This window comes from Motacilla alba, chromosome 3 (genome assembly GCF_015832195.1).
Source record: "Motacilla alba alba isolate MOTALB_02 chromosome 3, Motacilla_alba_V1.0_pri, whole genome shotgun sequence".
NCBI lineage: Eukaryota > Metazoa > Chordata > Aves > Passeriformes > Motacillidae > Motacilla > Motacilla alba.
The window spans coordinates 28,883,667-28,910,969 of record NC_052018.1 but is presented as its reverse complement, the minus strand read 5'-3'; the positions used below and the strand labels follow the sequence as shown (position 1 = coordinate 28,910,969).

Genomic DNA, 27,303 nt, shown 5'->3' with positions numbered 1-27,303 from the left:
TTCAAAGCAAACGCTAGCTCTTAACAACATAAACAGAGAGAGTTTATATATTGTGCCTTCACATAAATTACCCCCATGCTTCCTATTTAACATTCTTTTCCCAGTATTGTATATGACAAAAATTTTCCACAAAAGATGTATTTTATTCTCCCTGTGAGCTCTGGGACACTGCTAAAAACAGAAAGAAAAAAATATTTGTATCTTCATACATTTGGAAATAAAGTCCTTTTTTTTCCACATTTATAACCTTTTTAATGTGAGATTAAAGCCTGAAAAGTATAGAATTTAAATGATTGCACAAAAAATCTCAGGCATTTATGAGGACTGTAAGCTAAATTGGAACCCAAGCATTTTTCCAGTTTGCTTCAATGCGTTAAGTTAAAACTGGCTTCTATAAAATAATGAAAGAAAGGAAGAAAGGGCCTGAAGAACTATTGTAGCTCTATGATCTATGCAGAGAGCAAAAGGTTAAGTAGTCAGTACAATAATACATTTTCAATTGTAATCATGAATGCATTTAATGGAAACTATTCACTAGAAATTGCTGTTTAACAAAAACTGTCAACATGCACAAAGCAGCAATTAATTTTGTTTTGTTTATACATGAAACAGGTACACATTCCTTTCAAAGATGGTTAGACTGTTCCTGGGCTTAAATTTTAGAAGTTAAACTGCTTTTTATTACTTGATATTTAAAACAACAACACTTTTGTCTCATGTGATCTGGCAAATACTCTTGTAAAAGCGTATCAACCGTCCTTGTACTTACATTAGACAGGTGGGCCAGTTCTATCTCCAGGAAAGAATCTGTAGTTTTAGGCTCAGGTCGTATAGTAACAACAATGATTTTTGAATTAACAACTGTAAAATTCCTGTAAGAAAATGCAAAAATGGAAAATTTAAGTGTTCACAGGGTTAAATGAGACTTCTAATACTACATCTTAGGATTTCATCAGGTATTTTCTGTGACTTTAGTTGACAGATACTAAGGGTGAATATAATTTGTTGAAAGTGGTGAAAACACTGATTTCCAACTGTACTCAACACGTTGAAGACTGAAAAGCACCAATGATGCAGAACTGCAATTCCTCAAATTACTACTTATTAATTAGAAATTAATTAGAATTAATTAGACATAAACATTCTATGCATGTTTGAGTTTATCTCATCTACTTCTTTCAACATTGACCTACTAGATACATTTTATAAAAGACAGTAATTTTTCTTCCCAAGTGCTGTGCTGGGGTTTTTTCTGACCATTAATGGTAGGATTGTGAAGATGGATGAGTGCAATGGGAGACTGTACAGTTCTGTTGATTCTGTGCTCATGAAAAAAACATACCTGTTTCCAATGCTAAAAAAATTGTTTTTGGTATATGAGTGGGCAATTTAATCAGCTAAATACTGTTCAGAATTTAAACCACAATTGTGCCCTGACTGAAATCTAGCCAAAACAAATGGATTTTTTTTTTCATATGTGAGATTAGATTTGGTCTTACATTATTGTACCAGGTTATGCAGAATAATAACTTTCTGTCAATTTTTCTAATCCATCATCAATTAGTTTTTATGTAAAATGTGAATCACTATGCATCGTAGCAACCTTTCCAGGACAGAACTAGTAATGACAAGGTTATGCTAACACAGCCATAAAGACATGTTGACACATTCATGTCTAAGATCCTTGCTTCTTATGACCCCATCAGGTCTAGAAAGACCATCAGTTATCAGCATGACTGTTTCTGGTGATCATGATGGTATTTACTTTGTGTGTAATGCTGCTTTCCACACCTCACAGAAATGTTATGAAAGGATGTTATCAAAGGATGTCATCAAATAAGAAACAAAACAGTTTAGATGTAATTATAATAGACAGTATAGATATTAGTTTGCTTCTGTTGTTGTTTAATTGCTTATTTTCTCTAGGGAGTTTGTATTTAGGAGAGAATTCCATTTTGCTGGGTCACTTAAACAGGAATTGCCATGGCTACAGTAATAGAAACTTAGCTCAGCAGGCATTTCATTCAGCACAAGGAATGGAATTGTACTTCTGGGGCAAGGTATGAGTTCTAGTCCAATTTTACTCAGTCAAATCATAATATAATCTAAATATAATGGAACTCACTTTCTATTTTACTTAATTCCTATTTCTTTGCTTTGGTTAAACTTTAAAATCTCACACACGATTGACAAAAATGTATTTATCAGGTTAAAATTTAAAGTTTAGCTAATTTTCAGAGCATTCTGTAGAATTACAGTAGCTGAATATCTTTAATTATTAAAATAGAACTAATCCCCCCAACCCAATAAAATTCCAAATAAATAAAAAACTTGATTTCTTATGACAAGAGGAAATTCAGAGATTACGTTAATTTTGGAAATTCATGCAAACTATTATAAATACTGCTACTTCAGTACTCTTTTACAGTCAGTCTTTGTGATTGAAAACGTTTTCCTTGGTCTATCTCATTTTGATACAGTTCTAACAGTTCTGGAGCAAGATCTGAAGGCACATCTAAGTACCTAGTTTGTAACTTCAGTACATTCATTTTACCTCAGTCTCATTAAAACTCTACCAATCCCCTTACACTCTCAAGAGCCCCTAGCAAACTGTTTCACGAGAAAATAAATATAACTGCCTATATCATTGTGAAATGAAAACTGCATCCCTCATCGCTGTCCTGTCTGGGCTGAATGCCTACTTGCATATTTCATATTTAACTGTTTGGACAGTCCCTGGAAGAATACAATCTGTCAAGTATATTCTGAAGTATGTTCTAAACTCAAAAAGCATATTAAGATGCTTCTAAATTAAAGGTCAAAGGTTTGTAGTAAAAACAATTTCAAAAATTTGAAATAAAATCTCAAAATCACTGGTGCAGTGCCATTGCTATTTCTGTTGAGGATATTTTTTGTAAACAGCAGTCTAGTTTTGAGAACACTTATCCACGAACTTAAGTAATCAGCTTTTACAAAACGTCCTTGAACATTTTAGTTTCAGTCCCTCTTATGTTGTGAATGACATAGAATGGGAATGATCCATCTCACACTTCTTGGGCAAGTGCATTGTATTACCACTTTTTTATAGCGGAGAGTGGCTTCACCATTAGCTCCTTCTTCTTCATCAAAAATAATCTAAAATTCAACTTTAATGAGAAATTAAGTTTTACAGGATGGTGCTCAGGTGACTGTCCAGAAAGATGCTCATCAGGGTTAAGTTTTGAAATTAAGTATTCAAAACCAATCAATTAAATTTCTTGGAAACTATGGCTGAATAAATCCTTGAAGATTCAAGATAGCAAAGTGATGGAGTAAAAGCTCAAGAAATGCTTTCAGAGCTGGTATCCTAGAGCTTTTTTCTGATATGAGTTAATAATGATATTAATAAAAGAGTTATTTGATTAAGCTGTTTTCCCATCAGGGTATACATTTTGAGCATATTCTTTTATATAAGGGAAATCATACTGATCCTATGTGGTATGAAATTCATGTCTTCTTCCCTTTTTAGAATGAATCTGTTACTTAAGAAAAATGAACTTATGAATAAGGCATGTTGTTATCTCAAGACAGCATGATCGAAGTTACAGATCAATGTGTAAAAGTTGTATGCATTAAAGAAAAATTATGGATGCTAAATCTGTAATCTGTGCAATAAAAGCCTGTCTGAGGTACATCCTTAGTCTAACAAAGCTGACCCAAAGAAATTTAAGGGCCTTTTTGGTTGTACAGCCCCTGTAGTTCAGGGTTAGAAACAATGTTTCAAATGGGGGCAACGAACATTTCAGTGAAGAGAATTTTAGCAAGAAATTTATGGTGGCTGTTTTAGTGATGGAAAAAATGGTTGATACAGCAAAATCATCGATTCTTTATTTGTTTTTATTTCTTACAGGAAAAGTTAAAAACTGTCTTATATTATGGCAATATGCAATGTACTCCTTCAGAGTGCTCAAGAGAGAAATTATAGATAATATCTTTTAGATGAGTATTGTACTGAGAATCAATTTTCTGTGAACCTAACAATAACATAAACGTGCTCAGGGGTGCAACAGCTATGGAAATAATACTCAGTCTAGAGTTCTGAAAATATCTGATATTTCAATATCTGGTATGAAAAAATCCGTAAGACATTAGAAAAACAGTGCAGTGCAGCAAAATATCCCAGGAAACAGACTCAGATGAAGTTTATTTACTTGTGCAAGGAAAAAAAAAACCATATTATTTTATTTTTATAAGGAAGAATCTTTTCTTTTTGCTTCCCTTAACTCTCATTTAAATACTCATGGCAAAATTCTCTGAATGTATATGTACCAGTAGGATTAAAACAACTCCAAAATATTTATATTAATGTAGTAGCAAGTTCCCATCTTGCACTGTGTTTAGTTATTTCCAGTAGACTCTATGCTAGTAAAACCAAGAAAAATCAAACACATGGTAAAATGCAGCTAATTTTGGATTATGAGATATATATTTTATAGGCTGCTCTAGATAATTAAATCCTCATTTTACTCACAGAACACCTGTGATGCAGCAGATTGGCATTCTGTTGTTAGGTACTTTGGAAGACTTTCCCTAAAGATACACAGAGATTTTTTTAATTTGTTTGTTTGTTTATTTTTAAAAAGCAGTTCCTGGTGATGATGCAGAAGTTTGCATACTTCTGAGTGATAAAATTAAGGAGTGTATTGGAATGCATGTCATCTTTATTCTACTGGAAACTACATCTTTATTCCCACCCTAACTCCTGTAAAGCCAGGAACTGAAATCACTTGGGAACTGGTCAAGCTTTCTAGATATCTAACTGTAGCTGGTAGAAATCATCTTTATTATTAGGTTATCAGGTGTAAATGATTTGGCCTCTAAACTCAATCATGAGATAATTTTACTTATTTTACCTTGGTTTAGTTTTTTTTTTTTTTTTTTAATCTTTATTCTCACCCTTGCTACATATTTGACTGCCATTTTACTTAGAAAATCATCACATAAGATACTTATCCAGAATGGTTTTTAATTCCTGTGTTGTGCACTTCCAGGCATCATATAAAGAATAGATAATGTTACATTCCTTCACATCTTACAGTGTTTGCTCCATAGACAACAATAATGCAGTGAAGCATATCATTGTGTTCAGCACTAACATGGTTATTATAGTAATATTTATTACAGTAAAGCAAGATTAGTACAAAGAGTAGCTAATATAAACCTGTGTAGAGATGATATTTTTCCATTGCAAAATGGGAGCAAACTAGAATAAACCTTTTCCAAATGCAGTGGGATGTATAGCAACCTTCATTCACTCACCCAAATAAGTGTAAAATAATAACAAACAGACCATAATAAAGATCACTTTAAAACCTGCATGTCAGTTCAAATTTTTACAGAGTGTAAGAGCTCAACAAATTCAGCACTAACCACAGCCACAGCTTTTTTCCATTTTCAAGTTACAGAATCACAGAATCACCTAATCACCAGCATCACAGAATCACCTAGTTGGAAAAGACACCTAAGACCATCAACTCCAACCTTTGATTGGTCACCACCTTGTCAACTAGACCGCAGCACTATGTGCCGCATCCAGTCATTTCTTGAATACATCTAGGGCTAGGGACTCCAACACCTCCCTGGGAAGCCTATTCTAATACTTAAGCCCCCTTTCAGTGAAGAAATTCTTCCTGATGTCCAACTTGAACCTCCCATGGCAGAGTTTGAGGCCTTTTCCTCTTGTCCTGTTGCTAATTGACTATGAGAAGAGCTGAACCCCCACCTGGCTACAAACTCCATTCAGAAAGTTGTAGAGAATGAAAAGAGAACCCCTGAGCCTCCTTTTCTCCAGGCTACACAAACCCAGCTCCCTCAACCTCTCTTCACAGGAACTGTGCTTCAAACCCTTCACCAGCTCTGCTGCCCTTCTCTGGACTCACATCTCAGTGTCCTTCTTGTTGTGAGGGGCCCAGAACTGAACACAGGATTTGAGATGGGTCCTTACCAGGGAGCGAGTCAGAGTACAAGTAGAGAATCACTGCCCTGGTCCTGCTGGTCAGACTATTGCTGATAAAGGCCAGGATGTCACTGGACTTCTTGGCCAGCTGGGCACACTGATGACTCATGTTCAGCTTGCTATTGACCAACACTTCAAGGTTCTTTTCCATCAGGTACGTTTCCAGCCACTCTGCCCCGCCTGTAGTGCTGCATGGGGTTGTTACGAACCAAGTGCAGGACCCAGCGCTTGGCCTTGTTGAACCACATATATTTGGCCTCAGCCCATTGATCCCTCTGCAGAGCTTTCCTGTCCTCCAGTAGATCAAGATTCAACTTAGTGTCATCTGTGAACTTACTGAGGGTGCACTTGATCCCCTCATCCAGATCATCAATGAAGGCATTAAACAGGGCTGGCCACAATACTGAACCTTGGGGAGCCCTACCAGAGACTGTTAATCAACCTGATGTAGTACCATTCACCACCAGTCCGGGCCTGGTCATCCAAGCTAGTTTATTACCTAGTGAAAAGAGTATCTATCCAAGCCATGGGCTGCCAGCTTCTCCAGGAGAATGCCATGGGAGACAGTATCAAAGGTTTTGCTGAAATTCTATCTGAATGAGCATTAAAATATCGGAATGTGTTAAAATGCATTCAATAGTATTCAGTATCTTCATTGACAAAAGGATCAAGGGCACCTTCAGCAAGTTTTCAGATGACACCATAGTGTGGTTGACATGCTGGAGGGAAGTGATGCCATCAAGAGGGACCTTCACAGGCTTGAGAGCCAGGTCCATGCAAAACTCAGGAAGTTCAAGCTGATTGAAAGCTCCTGCATCTGGGCTGAAGCAATCCCTGGTATCAATACAGTCTAGAGGGTAGAGGGACTGAGAGCAGCCAGTGGATATCCTGTCATTACAAGTGTTCAGACAGGACACAAGTGTTCAGAGTCAGGGTGGATGGGTTTCTGAGCAGCCTGGTCTAGTGGAAAGTGGCCCTGCCCTTGGTAGGAAGTGAGAATTAGATGATCTTTGGAGCCCCCTTCCAATGCAAACCTTTCAATACTATAATTCTATGAAATTAGTTTGAAATCGTGACTTTTTTGAAGTACTATTCTAAGGCCATGAGATCATATTTTGAATATGACTTCCACAGGCAAAGAAATCCAGCATGATACACTTCCTGATGAGGTAACAGATGTAAGCTTAAAAGTTTCAGTATAGCTTCATTATAAGAAATGTATTTCATTAAGGAAATGCAAAATGTTATACTCCAAACAAAGAAGAGATGAGAGGTACCTGGATATGTGTTATATTTTTATATCACAGATTAATAATTACTTTGATTCCTCGTTCACATACATAAGAGAAAGTAATTGTGCTAGTTTCCTTTTCACAGACACCTGAGAATTAGATTCAAATAATACTGAACAAATCCAGAGGCAAAGTAGGATACCTTTGTTTTTGAATTTCTAAAGACTTCACTTGTTAATAGATATCCATAGATTATTAGACCATTTTGGTAAAGCAAGTCACAAAATCTATCTGTGAACTGAACTGTACAGAGAAGTTGTTAAATTTGCAATGTAAATAAATAACCAGCTGAAAGCAGAATAGACAAAAGCAAAAAAATTGGGAACCAAAAAGCACTCATAATCCATTGTGTTTATGTTGCTGTACTTTATGTCCCCATTCTGCCCTTATTCCCACTACTTGGTATGCTATTGGTCCTAAGAAAAATCTAGTGAGGCACATGAACCTCACTTTCATAATGGATGAAATAAGAGCCCTGAAAGACTTTTCATATAAACAAATATTCAGAATTTAAAGTTGACATATTTTTTTCTGTAAATTGCAACTATTGACATGTGAAAGCTGAAAAGGCATGATCATAGACTGCAGTTTACAACGTAAAGATCTGAAAAGCACATGGCTGTACTGATGCTTTCATAGGACTGGCAGTTTTTTCCAAAGGTCTACCAAAAAGAACTTAATCCAATAAGCCAGTTGTCATGGTTCTTTGAGTATGGGGTAAAAAAAAAAAATCTTTTACAAACATCTCTTCCTTCCTGGCTAATTTGAGAAACTGGTACAACAAATGGGAAGTGCCTAGTGACACTTCAGAAGTGGATGAGCTGTCATTTATATCATGCCTTAAGCACAGATGGCCCTTGCCTGCACTTTCAGGCTTCCAGGTGTCCTGTCAGGACATCACTGCTCAAATTGTGCTCTACCTCAGAGACATTTTTGTCCCTAAATTACAGCTCCTCATTGCACAGCATGTTGAAACTTTGCTAGGAAGTATTTTTTTAAATTTTCTTACGAATTAGCCTTTGTTTTTGTTTTCAGGTAGATTGTGACAAAAAGCTCTTGCTTTTCCATTCTTTGTTTCAAATCCTGATGTTTTGGCTAAGTAGAGGAGGGAAACGTGATCTGGTGGCTTCCTTATTACTATCTTTTCTAATTATTGTGAATTCATATTGTGTCACCTACTGTGACACAATCTGCATGTGCTTCTTGTGCTGTAAAAGGGCATTAAAATACCAGTATCATACAAAATAATGTAGTATAAATCGACCACAAAATTATCAAAACTGGTAATTAAAAAAGAGAAGGTGAAATATTTATTTCCAAATTGTCTTCTGGCAAGTACAGAAAGGAAACAGTGAAACAAGAGGCCTTCCTATATCTTTTTGCATGTTATGGTCCACAAAACTGATATACTCCATCTGTCCAGCACATGCATGTCTTGTTTTCAAAACAGATCTCTATAGCACTGCTGTCTGTTCTGAATAAAATTTGCACTGAAAAAATATTTGGAAAACTACTGCTAGAGATTTCTGTAGAAGCAGAGCAGGCAACTTCAGTATATCAAGTTATGATGTCATTACAAGACAATTTGTACTAAATGGACAAACAGTAGATTGAAGCACAAGTGGCCTGAGTATAAATGTACATCACTGCAAATACTTCTGATCAAACATTTCTGTAATCAAGTTTAATATAGATTTTAATATAAATTAAGGCTATTTGATGGAAAAGCTACTTCTATCACTCAAGTAACTAAGCATGAATGAAAGATTAATACATGCATAAACATTATAAATATAATGAAAAAATATCCAGCAGTACTAATATGCAAATAGCCTTGACTGTCTGCTTTTTTTCTGGCCTATAGTATATTTATTATCCTGAAATAGTTCAATTCATATTGTATTTATGAAATTTCTTACCTCAAAGTGGGCAAAATGAGTTCTAAATTTTTGTATAGCACTGCTCCAAGTACAAATACAGTTGATTCATCTAGTTCTGAAAAGCGTAAGGAAAAGCATTTTAATACTCTCTTTTGTAAGCTTTCATCAGCATAAAAACCTCTGAATATCATTCATCTTTGCAATAAAAGTTTTATTTTAAATAAACCATCATAATTTTGAATTATCTCCTAGAAGTCTGTCATAAAAATATAGCACTGTCAGGAGCATATCAAAAGATTTAAACTATCAAGAATCACACTTTCAAAAAATCCAACATTGTATGCTGACATCCATTCTAGTTCATTTACATTTATAATTAAACAGTCTCAAAGAATGTCTGTAAATTCTCTAATGTCAGAGATCTGCACTGCAATGATACCTATAAATTGTACCTGAAGTTAGGCTAATTTGCCTGCTGAGCTTCCTTTGGTAAGAGTTATGTTGGAATGACTGTCTGCTGGAACACAGCAGTTTCAGGGGATTCAGCAGAGCTGCACTTCAGCTCACCTCATATCAAACAGATTAAATCTTGTGCACAATAACTAAGTAAAGCATTGTTTCTCTGATGGAGAAAATAATGTCTAGGATTTATGCAGCACTTTTTGTTCAAGGTGCTGAAATTAAGCCCATTCATTTCTCTCTAGGATAAACTTATGAGTACTGTATTTCTTTTGAAGAGGAATAGAAGAACCACTCCCATATTACACAGTGATCCCATGAGACAGATTCACAGTTGCCTTGCTAAAGCTCATAGAAAATTCACATGCTGATATGCTTTTTTACCTGTTGACATAGGAGTGAAGATATTTTTTGGAATAACAACCCTGTCTTCTGAGTTTCGTGCCCAATCAACCATTCCTTTTCTTCCTTTCATGGGGAAATTGATGTCAGTTAAAACAGATGCAGCAGGAAGCTTCTGAATGCTAGCCACTAGTAAGAGAAATCATAAAATCATAAAAAATTAAAATTGTGTTTCATATGTTAAAGCATCATAGAGTGACAACAGTATAGCAATAACAAAACTTTTAATGACACATTTCAAGTAAAGCAGGAATTCATAGGACATTAACTGGCTCAGAAAGCATAATCTTCTGTTTATTATGCAGTTCTACTATGGATTAATTGTGTGGTATTGATCATAGCATTTGTCAGTCAGATTCTGATTAAATTTCTTAACAGGGATTATTGAATGTACCAGCTTATACCCTGAAATTCACACATAAGGACATCCTTGTGTCTCCAGAGCAAATTCTAAAATGATCGAATGTGACAATAAAAGTAAGAGGATGCTTAAAATTGCTTTGGGAAACATAACTTCTAGATACAGGCTAATGAAACAATATAAGAACTTTTATCCTCTATATAGGCACAATTTCAAGATAGATCCATTAAGGAGATGAACATATTAAAAGACCTTGTTGTTTTCATATAAAGTAAAGTAAAGCAGTCTAGCACCTAATTTTTTTTCCTGAAAGAACAATCTCCATTCTGACCTCTTATTATATTTTTTCCACCTAAAAATCCCCAATATCCAAACAACATCAGTGTTACATCTGTAACAGATATATCAAGACAGAAGAAATAGCTGTCAAATCTAACAATAGTCAGTTTGGAATTTGGTTTACTCATTCTGTTTTTTCCCCGTTTTCTAACTCAACTATCACCTGAAAATCAGTTTCAGCTTTGCTGTGAAATCTAAATACAACTCCATGGCAACACAGTCAGTGTCTAGTAAGACTCAAACTACTTTAAAGGAATTGACAGGGCTGCAAGCGTTTACATACAGTCAGAGAGATGACAAACACCACACTTGGGGCCTAGCTCCATTCTTAGTGTAAGCTGCAATGAGAGCCATTCCCTGTGCAACGCCCTTCCTAATCAATTTATGCAGAGGCTGATGCAGGTGGAAGAGTTTGGATACCAGGACTACACTTTAATCTGGTTAATGATTTCACTGCAAGGACTCTGCAAAGGGGTTAAACATAAATTCAGTGGGGGAGAGCTGTAAAAACAAGCAGAACAGCAAAATTAAAGTAGAAAACCATTAGGTGTCTCATCAGAACTTTTTATTTGAAAGAAAACCGTAATTAAAATCCAAGAGAAGTGTAAAATTAGGAAGTTAACAATATTAACTCTACAAATAGATTCTTTAATAACTGACTCTTATTTTCAAATTAGACTGATTATGTATACAGAATCACATTAATGAGGTGGTACTTCAGGTTGTTTCAAACTTTCCATTTTAAAACTATCAGGGCTTTATAATGCCAGTTACAATCCCCTCCAGGCTGCAATTGCCAAATCCATTCCCAGAACTAAGAGGATGCTTAGTCCTGTGAATTTTCAGGTGGTGCGTGGAGGGAATAGAGTTCAGGTGTTTCAGAATTACTGGGGCATAAAATGGATTGCGTGCTTTCACATGCAATCACTGGTTATACAGAATATATTAACATTGTAAAAATGGATTTTTTCCAATAGTTCTTAAAATTTAAAAATAATTTTATTGTCCCCATAAATAAAATTAAGCTAACAGTTATTTAGTTTTCAAAATTAAAAACAGCCTGTATAAGACAATAACGGTCTGTTTTTTATTTGCACAGTATTTATCTGTGTTTCCACCTATCTAGCTATCCATCTAATTAGATAGCAGAGCCTTAATATTTCATCCCCCTTTTGGATGACAGTTCCCTTTATTGAAATAGGAAATCAATGTTATTCAATGGAATTCACTCTGCAAAACAGAAAACCACTTTAGGACTGGATAAATGGTGAGGGTCTAGGATAGTACTTTCTGTACTCTGTCTCTCTCTGTATTCTAAATAGGGCCATTTATCATGGCACCTAAACAATACTCAAAACAAAAAATTCCAAAATATTTGTTATTGTTTAGGTGACGAATAACAAAGCATAAACCTTAAAACTTTGACTTACAGCTTATATGGAAAAAATATAAATATATGTGTTTATTGGGCAGTGTTTGGTTTACAGTTTGACTCAATGATCTTGAAGCTCTTTTCCAACTTAAATGATTCTATCATCCTATATATTCCCATTCATGGCTCTGAGAAAGTTTTTTTACTTACAATCAAACAAAAGTCTTGCTTCTCAAGCCTGATCTCCTTTTATGAGAAGGTAACCTACCTAGCTGATCAAGGGAAGCCAGTAGATGTGATCTTCTTGGATTTCAGTCAAACTTTTGATACTGTCGTTTACAGAACCCTTCTGGACAGAATGTCCATCATTCAGCTGGATAAACACATCATGTGATGGATGAGCAACTGGCTCACAGGTCAGGCACAAAGGGTGATGGCGACCTGCCACTAGAGGGTTCCACAGGGCTCCATCCTCAGCCCTGTTATTGCCAACAACTTCAGAAATTACTTGGATGCGGGACTGCAAGAGGTACTAAGCAAGTTCACTGATGGTAAGAAACTGGTAGGAGCTGTTGAAGCTCCCTCAAAGGCAGGGAGACGTCCCCTGCAGAGAGACCCTAATAGAGAGCTGGACAATCACCAGCCATCTTAAATTCAACATGGGAAGGTGATGGATTTGACATGTGGGATGAGGCAAACCCTGGATTTCCATCCAGACTGGGGAATGAGATGCTGGAAAGCAGTGCCATGGAAAGGTACCTAGGCATCCTGGGTAATGGAAAGTGGAATCTAAGTCAGCAGTACATATTTCATGTCCTTCAAAGTCTGCCTCTTACAGATTCACACAGATTATAAGGTCTTTTTTTTTAGATTCTTTGCCAAATGATTCCATGAGGATGTGCCTAATGTGTTTCTGATGCTCCAAGGCGTAAGATAATTTAATGGGATTTGACTGGAGGCAACAAGTTCAGGTCTATCAACACGACCAGGTGGATACATGAAATAGTTCCCAGCTCTTCAGGATGCCTTTAAACTGTATTTTATATTTTAGGAAAGCTAATATTATTAAATACTAGTCTATGACTAATTTCAATGAAACTTTGGCTCATTCCCATTGTGAAATGAGGCTCTCTACCTCAGTTTTAATCTGCAGCATAAAATAATTAGTTATTGTGAACTTAAAATTAACAAGCCTTTTAGAAGAGAATGTATATAATTCATGTCCTGGGTCATTCTTATGTCAGAAACTCAAATGCAAGGTTCTTATACACAGATAGTAAGATGTCATGCACTTTGCACATTATTGTATTCTTTTCATGTTAGGTTTGTCTTAGAAAACAATGCTTCAGATTCTGGAGCCCAAATGATTCAGTTCTGCAACTGCCACACAAGGATTATGTCTTCTCATTTGAAAAAAGCAAAGGTTTCTCACAGGTTTGGTTTTTTTTATTATTATTATTTCAAATTACCATACCAAATCATCATGTCCTGAGTTGATGAGATGGGACACTTGGCAAACAAGGATACCTTTAGGCACTGTGGTATGAGTATTTTTGCTTATTTATACAAACACACAAATTGTATATTACTGGAAAAATAGTGAAAGAGTATATTAATAAGAATAAAAAAATTAAATTGGGAAAAAAAGATGAAAAAACAGAAAAAAAAAGACATCTAAAATTAAAATTATTTAAGCAGAAGCTGAGGAAGATCTTTATGTGTCATGATAAATTAAACTCTTCCAATATGGAAAATTCTCTTATTTATTTGTATCACGGCAATTCCTACAAGTCATGTTTGCTGTTTTGGGCACCACAATACAGGAAGACATTAGAGAGTGTCCAAAGGAACATGAGGAGGATGCTGAAGAGTCAGGAGGGGATGCTGTATGAGGAACAGCTGAGGTAACTTGGTCTGTTCAGCCTGGAGGAGACTGATGGGACACCTCATTGCAGTTCTCAACATCCTCATGAGGGGAAGGCCTGAAGCTGCATCAGGGGAGGTTTAGGTTGAATATCACAAAAGGTTTTTACCCAGAGGGTGGCTGGGCACTGAACAGGTTCCCCAGGGCAGTGGTCACAGGCCCAAGCCTGACAGAGTTCAAGAAGCACTTGGACAAAGCCCTCAGGCTTATGGTGTGATTCTTGGGGTTGTCCAGCACAGGGCCATGAGCTGGACTCAATGATGGGTCTGTTCCAATTCAGCATATTCTATAATTGTATCATTCTGTGATTTATTACAGGTGCTCACTGTGCACATCTACAGTGCAAGAGGCAGGTTGAGCTCTGGGTGGAGGGAGCCTAAGACAGGAGGCTTCTTTCAGTATTTTTTGATGCACTTTAGTATAAACTACAAAACAGTAATTCAATTACACATAAGAATACATACGTATTTGATGATTCCATAGTAATTATTGATTCAGAAGAATCCATGTAAATAGTCTCGACTAATCAATTTAGTGATGCTTTGAACTGTAATGGATTAATTATTAATATCCTTTTTAAATATTTCTTTTCCCTTTATTTCATTTTCATGTTGCAGTTGCAGACAATCTGTGTGATACTGCTCTACTGAAAATTTCAGAATTGGTAGCTACTAATTGATCATACTAAAACCAATACAAAATATTGTTGCAACTGATTAATGCCAAGCTGATAGGAATAGACAATTTTTCATCACTATAAAAATGACCTGGTTATACACAATAATATGTGAATGATATTTAAGCAGATTATTTGGCACAGCACAAAAGCAGTTAATTAATGTATAAAGAAAACTTGGAGAGAAAAAAATAGTGTAGCTCCTGTAAAAGTAGCTTTTGTAAGTCATGGCTTAGAAAAGAAAAGCTGAAATGTATTGCCTTGATCCCTATAACCCTGAGTGAGTTATAAGCTGCCTAATTCAACTTCTAGCAGCTCTCTGATTGATCCGGGCTGCTAAACAACAACAACAACCAAAACCCAACCAAGTAAGTGTCATGAATAATTTTCCCCTTCTCTTCAGTATTCACCCATTAGCCTCCTGTATTCAACAAAAACTGGTACAATTTCAGAATTAGACCCTTGAATAATATTAATCAATTTGAACAGAAAATCAGATTCACCGAAAGGCATGGCAGAAAAAACAACTGGATGTTTTCTCATGCACTAAATGCAACTTCAGCTCTCACTATAGAGATTCAGGTTTTAAAATTGCAACATGCACGGGACATCTACACTATGAGCCTGAGAGCACTGTCCAAATGTTTGTTCAGCTCTGGTAAACTTGGTGCTGTGATGCTTTTTCCAGTGCCCAGCCATACTCTGAGTGAAGAAGATTTTCCTAATATCCAACCTAAACCCCATCAACACAGCTTTAGCCCTTTCCTTGATTCCTGACATTGGTCACCAGAGAGAAGAGTGCAGCGCCTGCCCCACCTCTTCCCCTCACAGGGGAGACTATAGACCTGATCTACAGGTTGCTACAGATCTCTCCCCTTAGTTGCAACACCAGTTCTGATTCTGCTTTCTTGTAAGTGATAATATTCTGGGTGTGTTGTGCTTTAACAGCACAGTAACCACGTTGTTCTCTAATTTTCAGTAACTCACGATACGGAATTTGATTGCATTTCAGTTACAAACAGAGAATGAGTATGTTAGCAGTCTCATTTGGTACTTTCTTATCCTATTTTGACTTGCTCATTGATGGTATACTAGGTTTATATTATTCACCATTTAGTAAACTTCATCACTTCACACATTTTGATTTTTGAAACAGACAATATTTTACTGCCCTTCTGGAACAGCTCCTGCTAAATCTATTTCTGGGTAAAATAGTATTGCTATTGCCACAGATGATTTTAACAAGAATATGAAGAACAAAGAATTTTAACAAAGAGTATGAAAGGTTTTTGTGTTGAAATTCTGAACACTGAGCATTTCTGCAAAACATCTTTGTTAAGAAGACTCAGTTAGAAAAATATATATTCTGCAATCATTCTTTTGACCCAAAATGTAAAACCTTGGTTTTTTAATAGAATAAAAAAGCTTATTTAAGTCAGTCCATGTCGTATACATGGGGAACTACGTATTGCCTGGATCATCAACAAAGAGCAAGATGGACAGGTTGAAGAAAAGATACTTAGACTTTCTCTATCCACTTAAAACCCATCATTTCAAAGAAAATTTGCAACATAAATGGTGAAACCCCCATTTAAAGGAGAGTCATTTGTGGATCTCCAGATTTGCTACAGAACTCTGCACATGAGCAGGCTTGATTAAAATCCTTCTCTCAGTCCAAAGATAAACTCACCACCTACAAGCTTATGTATAACAGAAGGACTGTGGTGAAGTGTCATCCTCTTACATGAACATAAGAAAAACAACATGGCAATTTTCCTTCTGTAAATAATATTCACGAAATCTCCTCACAATGAACCAACATCACACTATCAGAAAAAGGCTCCTAAGAAAATATAACTTAGCATATCTTCTACTTCTCCTGGCTATTCATACAGAAGTGATAAATTCTTAAACTAGAACCTACTGTTCCATGGGCAGACAAGACAGGGATGTCCTGAGAAGCCTGCTGTGCACTTGAATTCCTGCAGCTCATCAGACCAAAGCAGCTAGTATCTCACTATTCAAGCTTTGGGTAGCAAGACACAGTACCAGTATAGGCAAAGGCAGAAATAGACACTTCATTGACATTTTCACTGATCAAGGATGAAACTTGCATGAATCCTTCCTTTGCTGTCAAGCAAATTCTGCCTTAAATAGACTCACTGTTTGAAGGTTAAGAATAATGCTTTGGTTAATCAAGAAGCTACCTTAACAGTGATCTCTGAATATTTCTCTTCTGTTTCCTATAGATAGTGCCGTGGGGAAAAGATTACCCATTACCATAATATGATCAGTATGATATACAGGACAACTTAGAAAGCAGCACAGTTTCAGGCAATGGTCAGGATGCAGTTAATAACAACTCAGATTTTTTCTGCTACTTACATAATTAAAAAAAAAATCATAGGCAGCAGGCAAGTGTTTTCTTTTGGTTGTGTGTACTTTTGTTGCTCAGGACCAAATTCTGTACTTGAGAAAAAACTCAAGAATATACAAATTTCATAGACTCATGAAATATCACATATGCATATGCAATCCCACAAGTGGTTTCTGATTTCAAATTCATTATGATAACTTTGTTTCAGGTATGGAAATAAAATTTTAAAATCAAAAGTTCAAACAATAATTAGACATCTAAAAATTGTATTTATAGACAATAAACCTTTCTTTAAAATAATAATGGAAAATATTAAAGTTTATTCCCATAGAAAGCTAATTAATGGAAATAGCTATCATATCATAGAATTCTATATGTTCCAGGTACTACTTCTGCATATTCCCTGGGGCAAGGGGTGGGAGAAATGGAAGCTCAGCATTTTTGTAAATTTTAATCATTTTTTACTATTTACTTATTAGTAATGCATCCTATAAGTTTAATGTGTCTATTGGAAGCTAGCAAATTTGGAATGTAAAGAGGAAAATCAATCTGCTAATCTGAATAACAAGTATGAAGAAAATCCAGTTGAACTAATGTAAACAGTTTTTTATGAGCAGCATTTTTGAAAATGTAAACAGTTTTTTATGAGCAGATAGAAGAAAATGTATTCTTGGGATAAACTGAATACTTCCTGAAATATGTGATAATCTAGAAAAACACTTTAAACATATGGTAGAAAGCTGTATTTCTTTAATTAGAAGACAACTCCACCTTCTGGGCATTACTTTGAAGAAGATGAAAATATGAGCAGCCAAATAGACCCAGAGGTAGGGTCACATCAAAGGTACTCTGTTTCTGAAGGAGCTTTATTTGTTTCCATTCCTCCTAGTATTACTGTGCATTCATGCTACTAAAACTATGTTCTCAGGCAGCCTCTCCTGCCTGGTCACAAAACACTTCTTAAAGAAAAGAAAGACTCGGCATAAAGCAAGACAGAAGATGGATACTGATGCAGGAGATAGAATGAACCGGCATTTAAGTGCATGAGTTTTAATTTACAGACATAAAGTAGAAAACCATGAGAGGCAATACTGAGTGGGCAAGGTCACCTACAACACAATATTTGATTGGCTGGGCAGGTAAGGTGCAGAAACCAAACATTTTTCAGTCACTGAGGTGACTTGATGAAGTGTCTGTGCTGATGATTCTAGCTGATAACAAGGGCAAAGAGAGTGAGACTGAAGGCAATGTTAAAGTAGTCAGCTGAGAAGATAGAAATGATGATGAAGCAGAGAAGGGGGAAAGAAGAAAAGCTGAGACTGAGAGATCATTTACATGTTTATTTATCAAGCTTACTCATGGTTAGGTATCCAATAAAAACCATTAAAGAAAGATGGGGAGAACTTGACAGGACAAGAGATAAGTAAGGAGGCAAGCAGATGTAAAAATCATTAGCAGAGAATTGATAAAAATATTCCATGAACATTACATTGCTTGGGGTGATGTAGAGCAGAGTAGAATGATTGCTTCCCAAAAGCAGTGAACTGAAGCAAAGAAGAGATGGCTATACCTCTAGGGAAATGATAACTAAACCTATCATTCAGAAATGTATAAAGATGTGAACTAAGTTATTCAGGATATTGAAAGATGATGTAAGAAGTAAATTTACAGGCATGGAGACAGAAAATTTGATGTAGAAAAGCCACACACAGAGGGAAAAAATAAATAATAGGAATCAATATATGTTTTTAATCACAGCTTTTTATAGTAAACTAAAACCAGATCTCTACTATACTTCACTGGTGAACAGCTTCTTCATAATCATACAGAATGGCATTGTGAAGAACTTTCAGATAACACTACAACAAAATTAAAACTGAGAGAACTGTAAATTACTCTGGCATAGAAATCCAGAGATTACTAGTATGAAAGCAGCTAGTGAATCCTGAACAGGAAAGATCAATTAAAAGCCATATCCTGCAGAACAGTGGATATGGAAGAAATGCTCGCAGCTGGCTCCTGTTTTTACAGAAATCCAGCAGGAATGTGTAAGTTTCTCTATTTTTAGTTCCAGAAGCAGAAAACAGTGCTTTCTTTACACTTCAGCTCCATTACGGTTGAGAAATTAGACAGATAAGATCCTCAAAAAGCCTTTAGGTATGTTTACCAACAAAAGTAGTCCCCTCTATACGCATCTGCAGCTGCTTTCTATTTTAAAACCTGGCCAAGTCAGAGAAAGACTTACTGGTCTAACATTGCTTGTTAGAATACTGAGTTTATGTTTTGAGCACTTGAAGCAGAAAGATCTGTATGCAATTAGGTCTCCCTCTGAACATGGGGCCCTCATCTGAAGGCATTACAAACCATAACTTTCTTATCTTGGATGAGAATGTCCATTCGGATTCAAGGCTTTTACCATCAAAACTTATCCAGGAGGAAAAGGAAGACCAACTCCCTATTTGAATATTCATTTGATTACTGGCATAATATACAAATCAAAGGTTCAGAAAGAAGGCAGGTTTGTTTTAATTAATCCCAGATTACAATGTGATGTCTCAAATTAGTGCGCTAGTAAATTCTTGACAGTGATAATATAGGACACAGAATTTAGTCACAAGCTTAGCATTTACTGGTCAGCATCAGACTAATTCTCTAGTGGACATCTACCACTAGATCTGAGTTTGGCATTCAACATGATGCTCAAGCTGTCAGTACCAGTGCATCCCCATTACACACACCCACATACCCACACACACACACACCCCTCTACAGCTTAAACTACAGGTACTCAAAATCAGCTGCGAATGCATGCAACTTTGAGGCTTAGATCAGACTACAGTGAAAAGGCTGTGAGAAGTGGGGGCCCACAGTCCCTTCACTCAGGAGCTGCACTTAAGCTGAATCTGCTGTGGCTGGGCACTGCTATGTATTTTGGTTCTCTGAACCTTGACCTGTGGATGCCATGTCAAGATTTAGTGACCTTGGACCCACCTTATCACTATGGGCTTTCCTAAGGACCACTGGACCAGATCCTGACCCTTATGCTTTGTTTCAACTTCTTGGCTTGATGTCAGATCTGCCTCATTGTTACAGACTTGTCTGTTGATGTGGAATATTAGCTGGGTCTGGCTACCATCACAGACCTTCTCTGCTCTTCTTGTTTGGATGCTGTGGGACCTTGCCTTTGCCAGTGAGGCCAGTGTGCACACCCTGATGTCTCCTGTTTTCTCCCACAGAGCAGCCTACTCTTGCTTCTCCCTGAACACAGCAGCTAATAAGCAAATGCTGGAACACTAAATGCCTTCTAGACAGGCTTGAGCAGAGTCGCACAGAAAATATGAAACAGAACTAACAGAACTGTTAGAAACAGAGATCTCCTGTGTCTCAGTTTCATGTTGAGGCCATGATTTTAACCTACCTCACAGGAGTTCATAACTAGGTCTTTGTATTCTGTAAGCATGTCTAATTCATCTTGAATTTTCTCCATGGAGGACATAAAGTGGATTAAGATTTGCTCAAGGGATTGTAAAAGGTTGTCCTGGGGCACTGTGAAATATAATTTTCAGGATAATGCTCACATGCTTTATTTAGATTGTTTACATCATGCATGACAGAACAAAACCCAGTACCTCACTGGGACATATAGATGCTATCCAATCTAAGTAGTAAGTAATACTAATTAGACTGAGTTTGATTTACTTGTTCACATTGTTGAATTCAAAATTAACTTTAATAACTCGGGAGAAATATCTCACTGTTATTATGGTCATTTCAATAAAACAACCGCACAATGAGGATGCTTTAAAAAAAGATCTAACTAGAAAATTTGGCCTATAAAGAATGACAGAGCTTGGTTATTATGAGCTGTTATAACACAATCACATGAATCACTATGGCATGTGGACCTTGTGCTCAGCTCTTGTTATCTAATTCTGGTCATCCCATCTCCAGCATCCCCCGCATTTTCCCTCCCACTCCCCCCAAATGAGAGGCTTTTCTTGTTTATCAGAGTTGTGGGAGGAGGAAGCAAAAAAGATCCAAGCATCTAAGAAAGAAATCGAAGCAAACAGTCAACTAGTCAGCTAAGTCAGATGTTACACCATTACTGTTTCCTTTGTCAGAATTCAGGTGTCTTACATTTTCTTTCATTTTGAGTGCGGTTGACAGAGAAAGATAGAGATGCCTAATCAGGGTTGCTTGTGTTGCCTTCTCAGGGTTTTAAAAAATCATCTGAATTTTGATGCACAGTGAGCTTAAAATGCATGTAGGAATATTAGATTAACCCTTACTTGTACTGATGAGTACATAAAAAGCACATTATTACTGAGCTCAATGCCAAAATTAAACATAGAATATGGCCAAAACAATCAACTCAAGATATATCATAGCATTATACCTGCAGCAGAGAGGCTTCTACATATGAAAAAATGTCTGTTTGGATTCAGACCAAATTTTCAGATGCCCTTAGCGTGCCTTCAGTTTTGCTTTTACATGCAGTGGAGAATGACCACTTGGAACAGTTAATGTGTAGAAATTACTGTGATTAAGAAAACGTCTCAGGTTTTCCTGAGGCGTGACAGATACAGTTACAAGGAGCCACCATTGTGCCTGGCTCCACGACACTTGCATTCCTAACACAAGCACCTGATGGGACTCTGCTCTCTCTTTGGCACTATAGCCTACCTGCAACCTATTTTCTGTTACAGTTATTCAATACAAATTTGGGGTTTATTGCTATTGTTCTTTCTTCAATTTCTTGTGCTGTTCGTTGCAGTATGTTCATGAAACTTTTATTCAGAATAGGAGTCCCCCAAACTGGAACTATCCTGCTTCAGTGAACTATCCCTTATTTTTAGGAAATACTGCCTGTAGGTAGAAGCTCTGTAAAGTTAAAATGTGATTCTACATCATGCAGCATTCCAGAAAACACAATAATACCTATGAGCTAAAGTGAAAAGGAAGAGTTTGTACATGTTATTACATAAAAATCATGATGAATCTTTTAAAAGCATTATCATGAACATGAAATATGGAAATAAGAAGCAAGAATGGATTTTTTTTTGTTTTCTATTGATCAAGAGTTTTTGTGACCCACCAATACAACAAAATGGCTACAACTAATTTCCTTTACCTGCAAGTCCTAAAAAAGAGTGCCTAAATGTATATGCCAGAGAAGGTAAAAATGTATGAAAATGTTAGCAAATTATTAAAAAAGTAATCTATACATTCAGTCTTGCAAAATTATTCAGTGTCAAGTATTCCACAACTGAGTCCAGTTCTGCTATTACTGCCATACCTTACTTGGAGTAGCTGCAATTATCTCCACAGCTAGACCTAGGAGATAGCCAGAAAAAAACAAAGGATTTCTTGTCTTCCAAAAGTATTTGAATTATAGTCTGTAGTCAAGATGGCTTTCCTAATACAAATCATATCCTGGAGAACTGGACAATCAAAACATGCTATATGATATATGATATTATGATATTATATTATATATTATATATTATCCTTCTTGCCCACCATATCCTGATTATAGTATTGTTACCCAACAAATAGTATTTTACAGGATCCTGGAAAGAAAATTGCTTTTTTCCCCCCTTTAGTTAGTTTCCTGTCTTTGCTCTGTGTTGTTTTTTCAGTGCTTTTGCTTTTATGGAATATTTTTTATGTACTAAATGGGTTTTCTGTCTCTAATCCCAAAACATCTAAATGGCGCTTTATTGGAAACTGAAATGACTGCACTCTGGTGGCAAACATTCATAATAAAATTTCCAAGCTGAACAAAAAATGAACAAAGTATGGGGTCAGTTTAAGGATGCTCAGTTATTTGATAATATTTCAAAACAGTCCCTTTTTTCAGAAGCACAGATGTGGTCAGCATAATCTGGACCAATCCTGATGTAAATTGTGGCTATTAATGAAATCTTTATGATTTAAAAATCTGTGTTCTACAAGTACATTAAGTTTATTGCAAAGGGATATTTACATTGCAATGAACCATTTTCAAAAGGTGCTCAAAGTCATCATTCAGTGTGTGTGCTGAGACAACATACTGGTTCCAGTGCTTGGAGAAAGAAATGAATTTGACACAGAATAATTTTTTCCCCAGAACTTACACAAACAGTTACATCTGCAAGAGATGTCGCAAAGAGGATCCAGAGAACCACAGGCCTGTCACCTTGACATCCTCGTCAGGTAAGGTCTTGATTAAGCAGATCCTTTTGAGTGCCAACATGTGGCGTGTGCTGGACAACGGGATCAGGCTGATACAGAATGGGTTGAGGAAAGACAGGTTCCGCTTGACTGGTCTGGTTATCTTCTATGACCAGGTCACTTGCTTAGTGGATGAGGGAAAGGCTGTGGATGTTGTCTATCTAGACGTTAGTAAAGCCTTTGGCAGTCACCCCCGGCACTCTCCTGGAGAAGCTGGCAGCCCATGGCTGGGACAGGGGCACTCTTTGCTGGGTTAAGAACTGTCTGGGTGGCCAGGCCCAAAGAGTGGTGGTGAATGAAGTCACATTCAGGCAGTGGCCAGTCACTAGTGGAGTTCCCCAGGGCTCAGCACTGGGGCAAGGGCTGTTTAATGTCTTTATCCATGATCTGGGTGAGGGAATCGAGTGCACCTTCAGCCAGTTTGCAGATGATACAGAGTTGGGTGTGACTGCTGAAAGCTAGAGAGTAGGAAAGCTCTGCAGAGGGATCTGGACAATCAGACTGATGGGCTGATTAAAATGGTATGAGGTTCAATAAGATGAAGTGCAAAGTCCTATACTTGGGACACAACAATCCTATGCAGTGGTACAGGCTGGGGGCAGAGTGGCTGAAAACCTGACCCGTGGAAAATGACCTTGGAGTGCTGGACAACAGTGTCTGAACATGAGCCAGAGTGTGTCCAGGTGGCCAAGAAGGCCAATGGCATCCTGGCCTGTATCAGCAATAATGTGGCCAGCAGGAGCAGGGCAGTGATTGTGCCCCTGTACTTGGCACTGGTGGGGCTGTGCCTTGAGTGCTGCGTTCAGTTCTGGGTCCCTCACAACAAGATGGGCATTGAGGGGCTGGAGCAAGTTCAGAGAAGGGCAACGGAGCTGGTGAAAGGTCTGGAGGACACTGCTTATGAGCAATGGCTGAGGGAGCTGGGGGTGTTTAGCCTGGAGAACAGGAGGCTTGGAATGGGGGGGGCAGTGATCTTATCACTCTTTACAACTGCCTGAAAGAAAGCTGTAGCCAGGTGGGGGTCATTATCATCTCTTAAGTAACAAAGACAAGAAGAGATGGCCTCAAGTTATGCCAGGGGAGGTTTAGGTTAGATATCAGGAAAAAAAAAATTAAATGAAAGGGTTTTGAAGTACTGGAACATTCTGCCCAGGGAAGTGGCAGAGTCCCCATCCCTGGAGTTATTTAAAGATGTGTAGATGTAGCACTTAGAGACATAGTTTAGTGGTGAACATGATAATGTTAAGTTAATGGTTGGACTCAATGATCTCACAGGTCTTTTCCAAAATCAACCTTTCTATAGTTCTATACACATTAAAAATAGAGCTGATGAGAACTTAGTAGAAGCGACAAAAGAAGTAAAAACTAATAATGTGAAAAAGCTCATTTAAGTACATTAATATGAATAAATAAGTTTTATAATTCAACAGAGGTATAAAATATTGGGAATTATACACAAGATAGGATAAGAGGGGAATGAAAGCCTTTAAATAAAATTTGCAAGTATGTTTTAATAAGCAAATCCTTGGGCTTTTAAATAATAATACACTACATTTAGGTTATCTTTATGGAATTTTTGTATAATGCCTTTTCCCACTCTTAGGTCTTTCTGCAACAGATCAATTCAACATGCATGCGAATGATTAAACTGAGAACAAAGAAAACTCAAGTTACTTGAACAGTAACTTGCTTTGTTTTTCTTACATTTCTGGGAAAATCCTAGACACCAACTACAGAATAATTTTCTCCTTTAGTCCATATTTCAATATATTATAGAATGGATCTTAATTTTCTTTTCCTTTTCTTAACAGGAAAGTTCTTCCTGTTTATATACTTCTACTAAGTGAAACTATTTCAACATGAAAAATTAAGATAACAATATAAATATTAAGTCCTAATGTTCTGTACCACTGAGATGTTCAAATATTGAGAAGAAACAAAATACTTTTTTGGTAATTTAACAATTTCTAGCTTGTCAGACAGCCTGTGATAATTGTCTAACAGAGCTGAGAGGTAAAATAACTTTGTTTAAGATTGTTCAGTGGGAGGTCTAGCTATATTTCCATGAAGCACTAAATAAAAGAAAAAAAATTAAAAAAACAATCAACCAACCAACAAAAAAAAAAAAAAAAAAAAAAAGAAGAGAAAAGGTTCAGGTTAACAATTTTATTTCATGACCAGATATAGCTACAAAAGACTATAAACATTTCTAAAACCACAGACAGTGCAGATTAATGCTGAGTGACTGGTAAAAATTTGGATACAGCAGCTAGTGGTAACAATAAAACCTGTATCTATAGGGGAAAAAGCCATTGAAAATGTGCCTGTTGCTCTCTAGACAGAGACTCTGTCAGACCATGTATTAAAAAGCTCATGAGTAAATATGCTGTTAAAGAATTAAATAATGACAAAATTATGAACAGAAAAAAATATTCTAACAAATGCATACAAGAAACAAGAATTACCAAATTCCTACACATTTACTTGCTTACTTATTTTGCCATCTTTGAAAGAAAATTCTTAAATGCATTCTTTAAGTACATCCAAAGAACCAAGACATACAGTCAGTGAACTGCATCCATTATCTTGTCAAATGAATTTAAAAACAGTATATACATAAACACTTCAAAATCCTCTGAGCTTTGCTGTTGAATACCACTTCTAAGTAGAAGTTGTCTCATATTTGAATGTCTTGCCCTGTTGACGTGCAGTCTCTATGACTTAGCTTTACAAGAGTTTTGGGTATGTATAATTTTAACTTCTGAAAATTATTTCTAAGTACAACCACAAATGTAAAATAGATGATGCAGTATAAAATCACCAGCCATGTCTTCCAGCAGTGGAACTATTCATCCAAGAAACAGGTATAAGTTCAATTTGGCAATGCTAAATGACATTCATTTTGCAGAAATTAACTTTTCTTTGTGCATTGTTGACTGTGAATGGAGACTATTATTTTTCATTGCCTAGATAGTGATGCAATTTTCAAAGCTAAATGAGCATTAAAAACATTCATTCCATGCTTCTGCAATGAACAATCTAAGATACCTAATGGCAAAACGAGACATTCCCTTTAATCTTTATGAACATATTCTATTCCCTTGAGGTTAAAATGAGAAAGGAAGGGATAAGCTTGCTATATTTTTGATAAATGTTTTTCTCACAAACAGGAGATGTCTTGTGTGTGCAGATGCAGCAGCCTGCCTGCTAGCCAATCCCTGAAGACCCAATCATCCTGATGACTGTCCCACAACTCCTTCCCCTTGGGCAGGCCAGTCTCTTTTCATTCCTCTGTGTTATTGGAGGTGAGATTTTGGTGCCAATATAGGGGAAATATGTTTCACCAAGGGGCACAATTCATACACATATGCATGGGTTTCCAAGTACTTGCCTTACATATCAGCTCACATTCTAGTTATGCTCTTCTACAACAGGACCACAGACAGGATTTTCTGGAGAAGTAACTGTACCAATGAACTATTTTCCCACAGGTGTTCTTAAAATCTATCTAATTTCAAAATACTTGACTATTGAGCAACAGCAGACAGCACGAGGCCATGATATTTTACTAGCAATGTGTTACAAAATAATAGCATAGAGCCGACCCTGCTAATAATTAAAGTAACTGGTGACCTAAGTAACTGGTGACCCTGCTAATAATTAAAGTAACTGGTAACTGGAACATCTTATATGTTAGAAAAAAATCCACAAAAAATAGTCATTAAATAACACCATAAGCATTGAACCACAGATTATATGAAAAATCTTTCAAGCAATGAGATCAAATATCTTTTCTAGAAGACCATTTCCCAACTTATATTAATAGAAGATTTACAGAATAATGCTGCCTAGAGCTGATTACACGTCTCCATGATTGTAGAGAGTGTTTGTTTAAACAAAAAAACAATCACAACAATATCAAGCTATTTGGTGCCACTGCAGGTGATTTAAGTATTTGTGCATGCATCTAGTGGCATTCAGTCACTGCAGGCCACAGAGCTGTACCACATATT

General features: G+C 36.5%; 1 protein-coding gene across 10 annotated transcripts in view; it reads right to left on the bottom strand.

Annotated features, from left to right (window-relative positions):
- ADGRB3 (adhesion G protein-coupled receptor B3) overlaps positions 1-27,303 on the bottom strand; it is a 448,620-nt gene that overhangs the window by 180,647 nt on the left and 240,670 nt on the right. For all 10 annotated transcript variants that reach the window (XM_038130254.1, XM_038130259.1, XM_038130260.1 and 7 more), the window contains 3 exons: positions 10,011-10,157; positions 9,207-9,282; positions 770-872 (listed from right to left, as the gene is read on the bottom strand). In XM_038130254.1, coding sequence (XP_037986182.1) covers positions 770-872; positions 9,207-9,282; positions 10,011-10,157 — 326 coding nt within the window. The remainder of the gene's footprint in view (positions 1-769; positions 873-9,206; positions 9,283-10,010; positions 10,158-27,303) is intronic.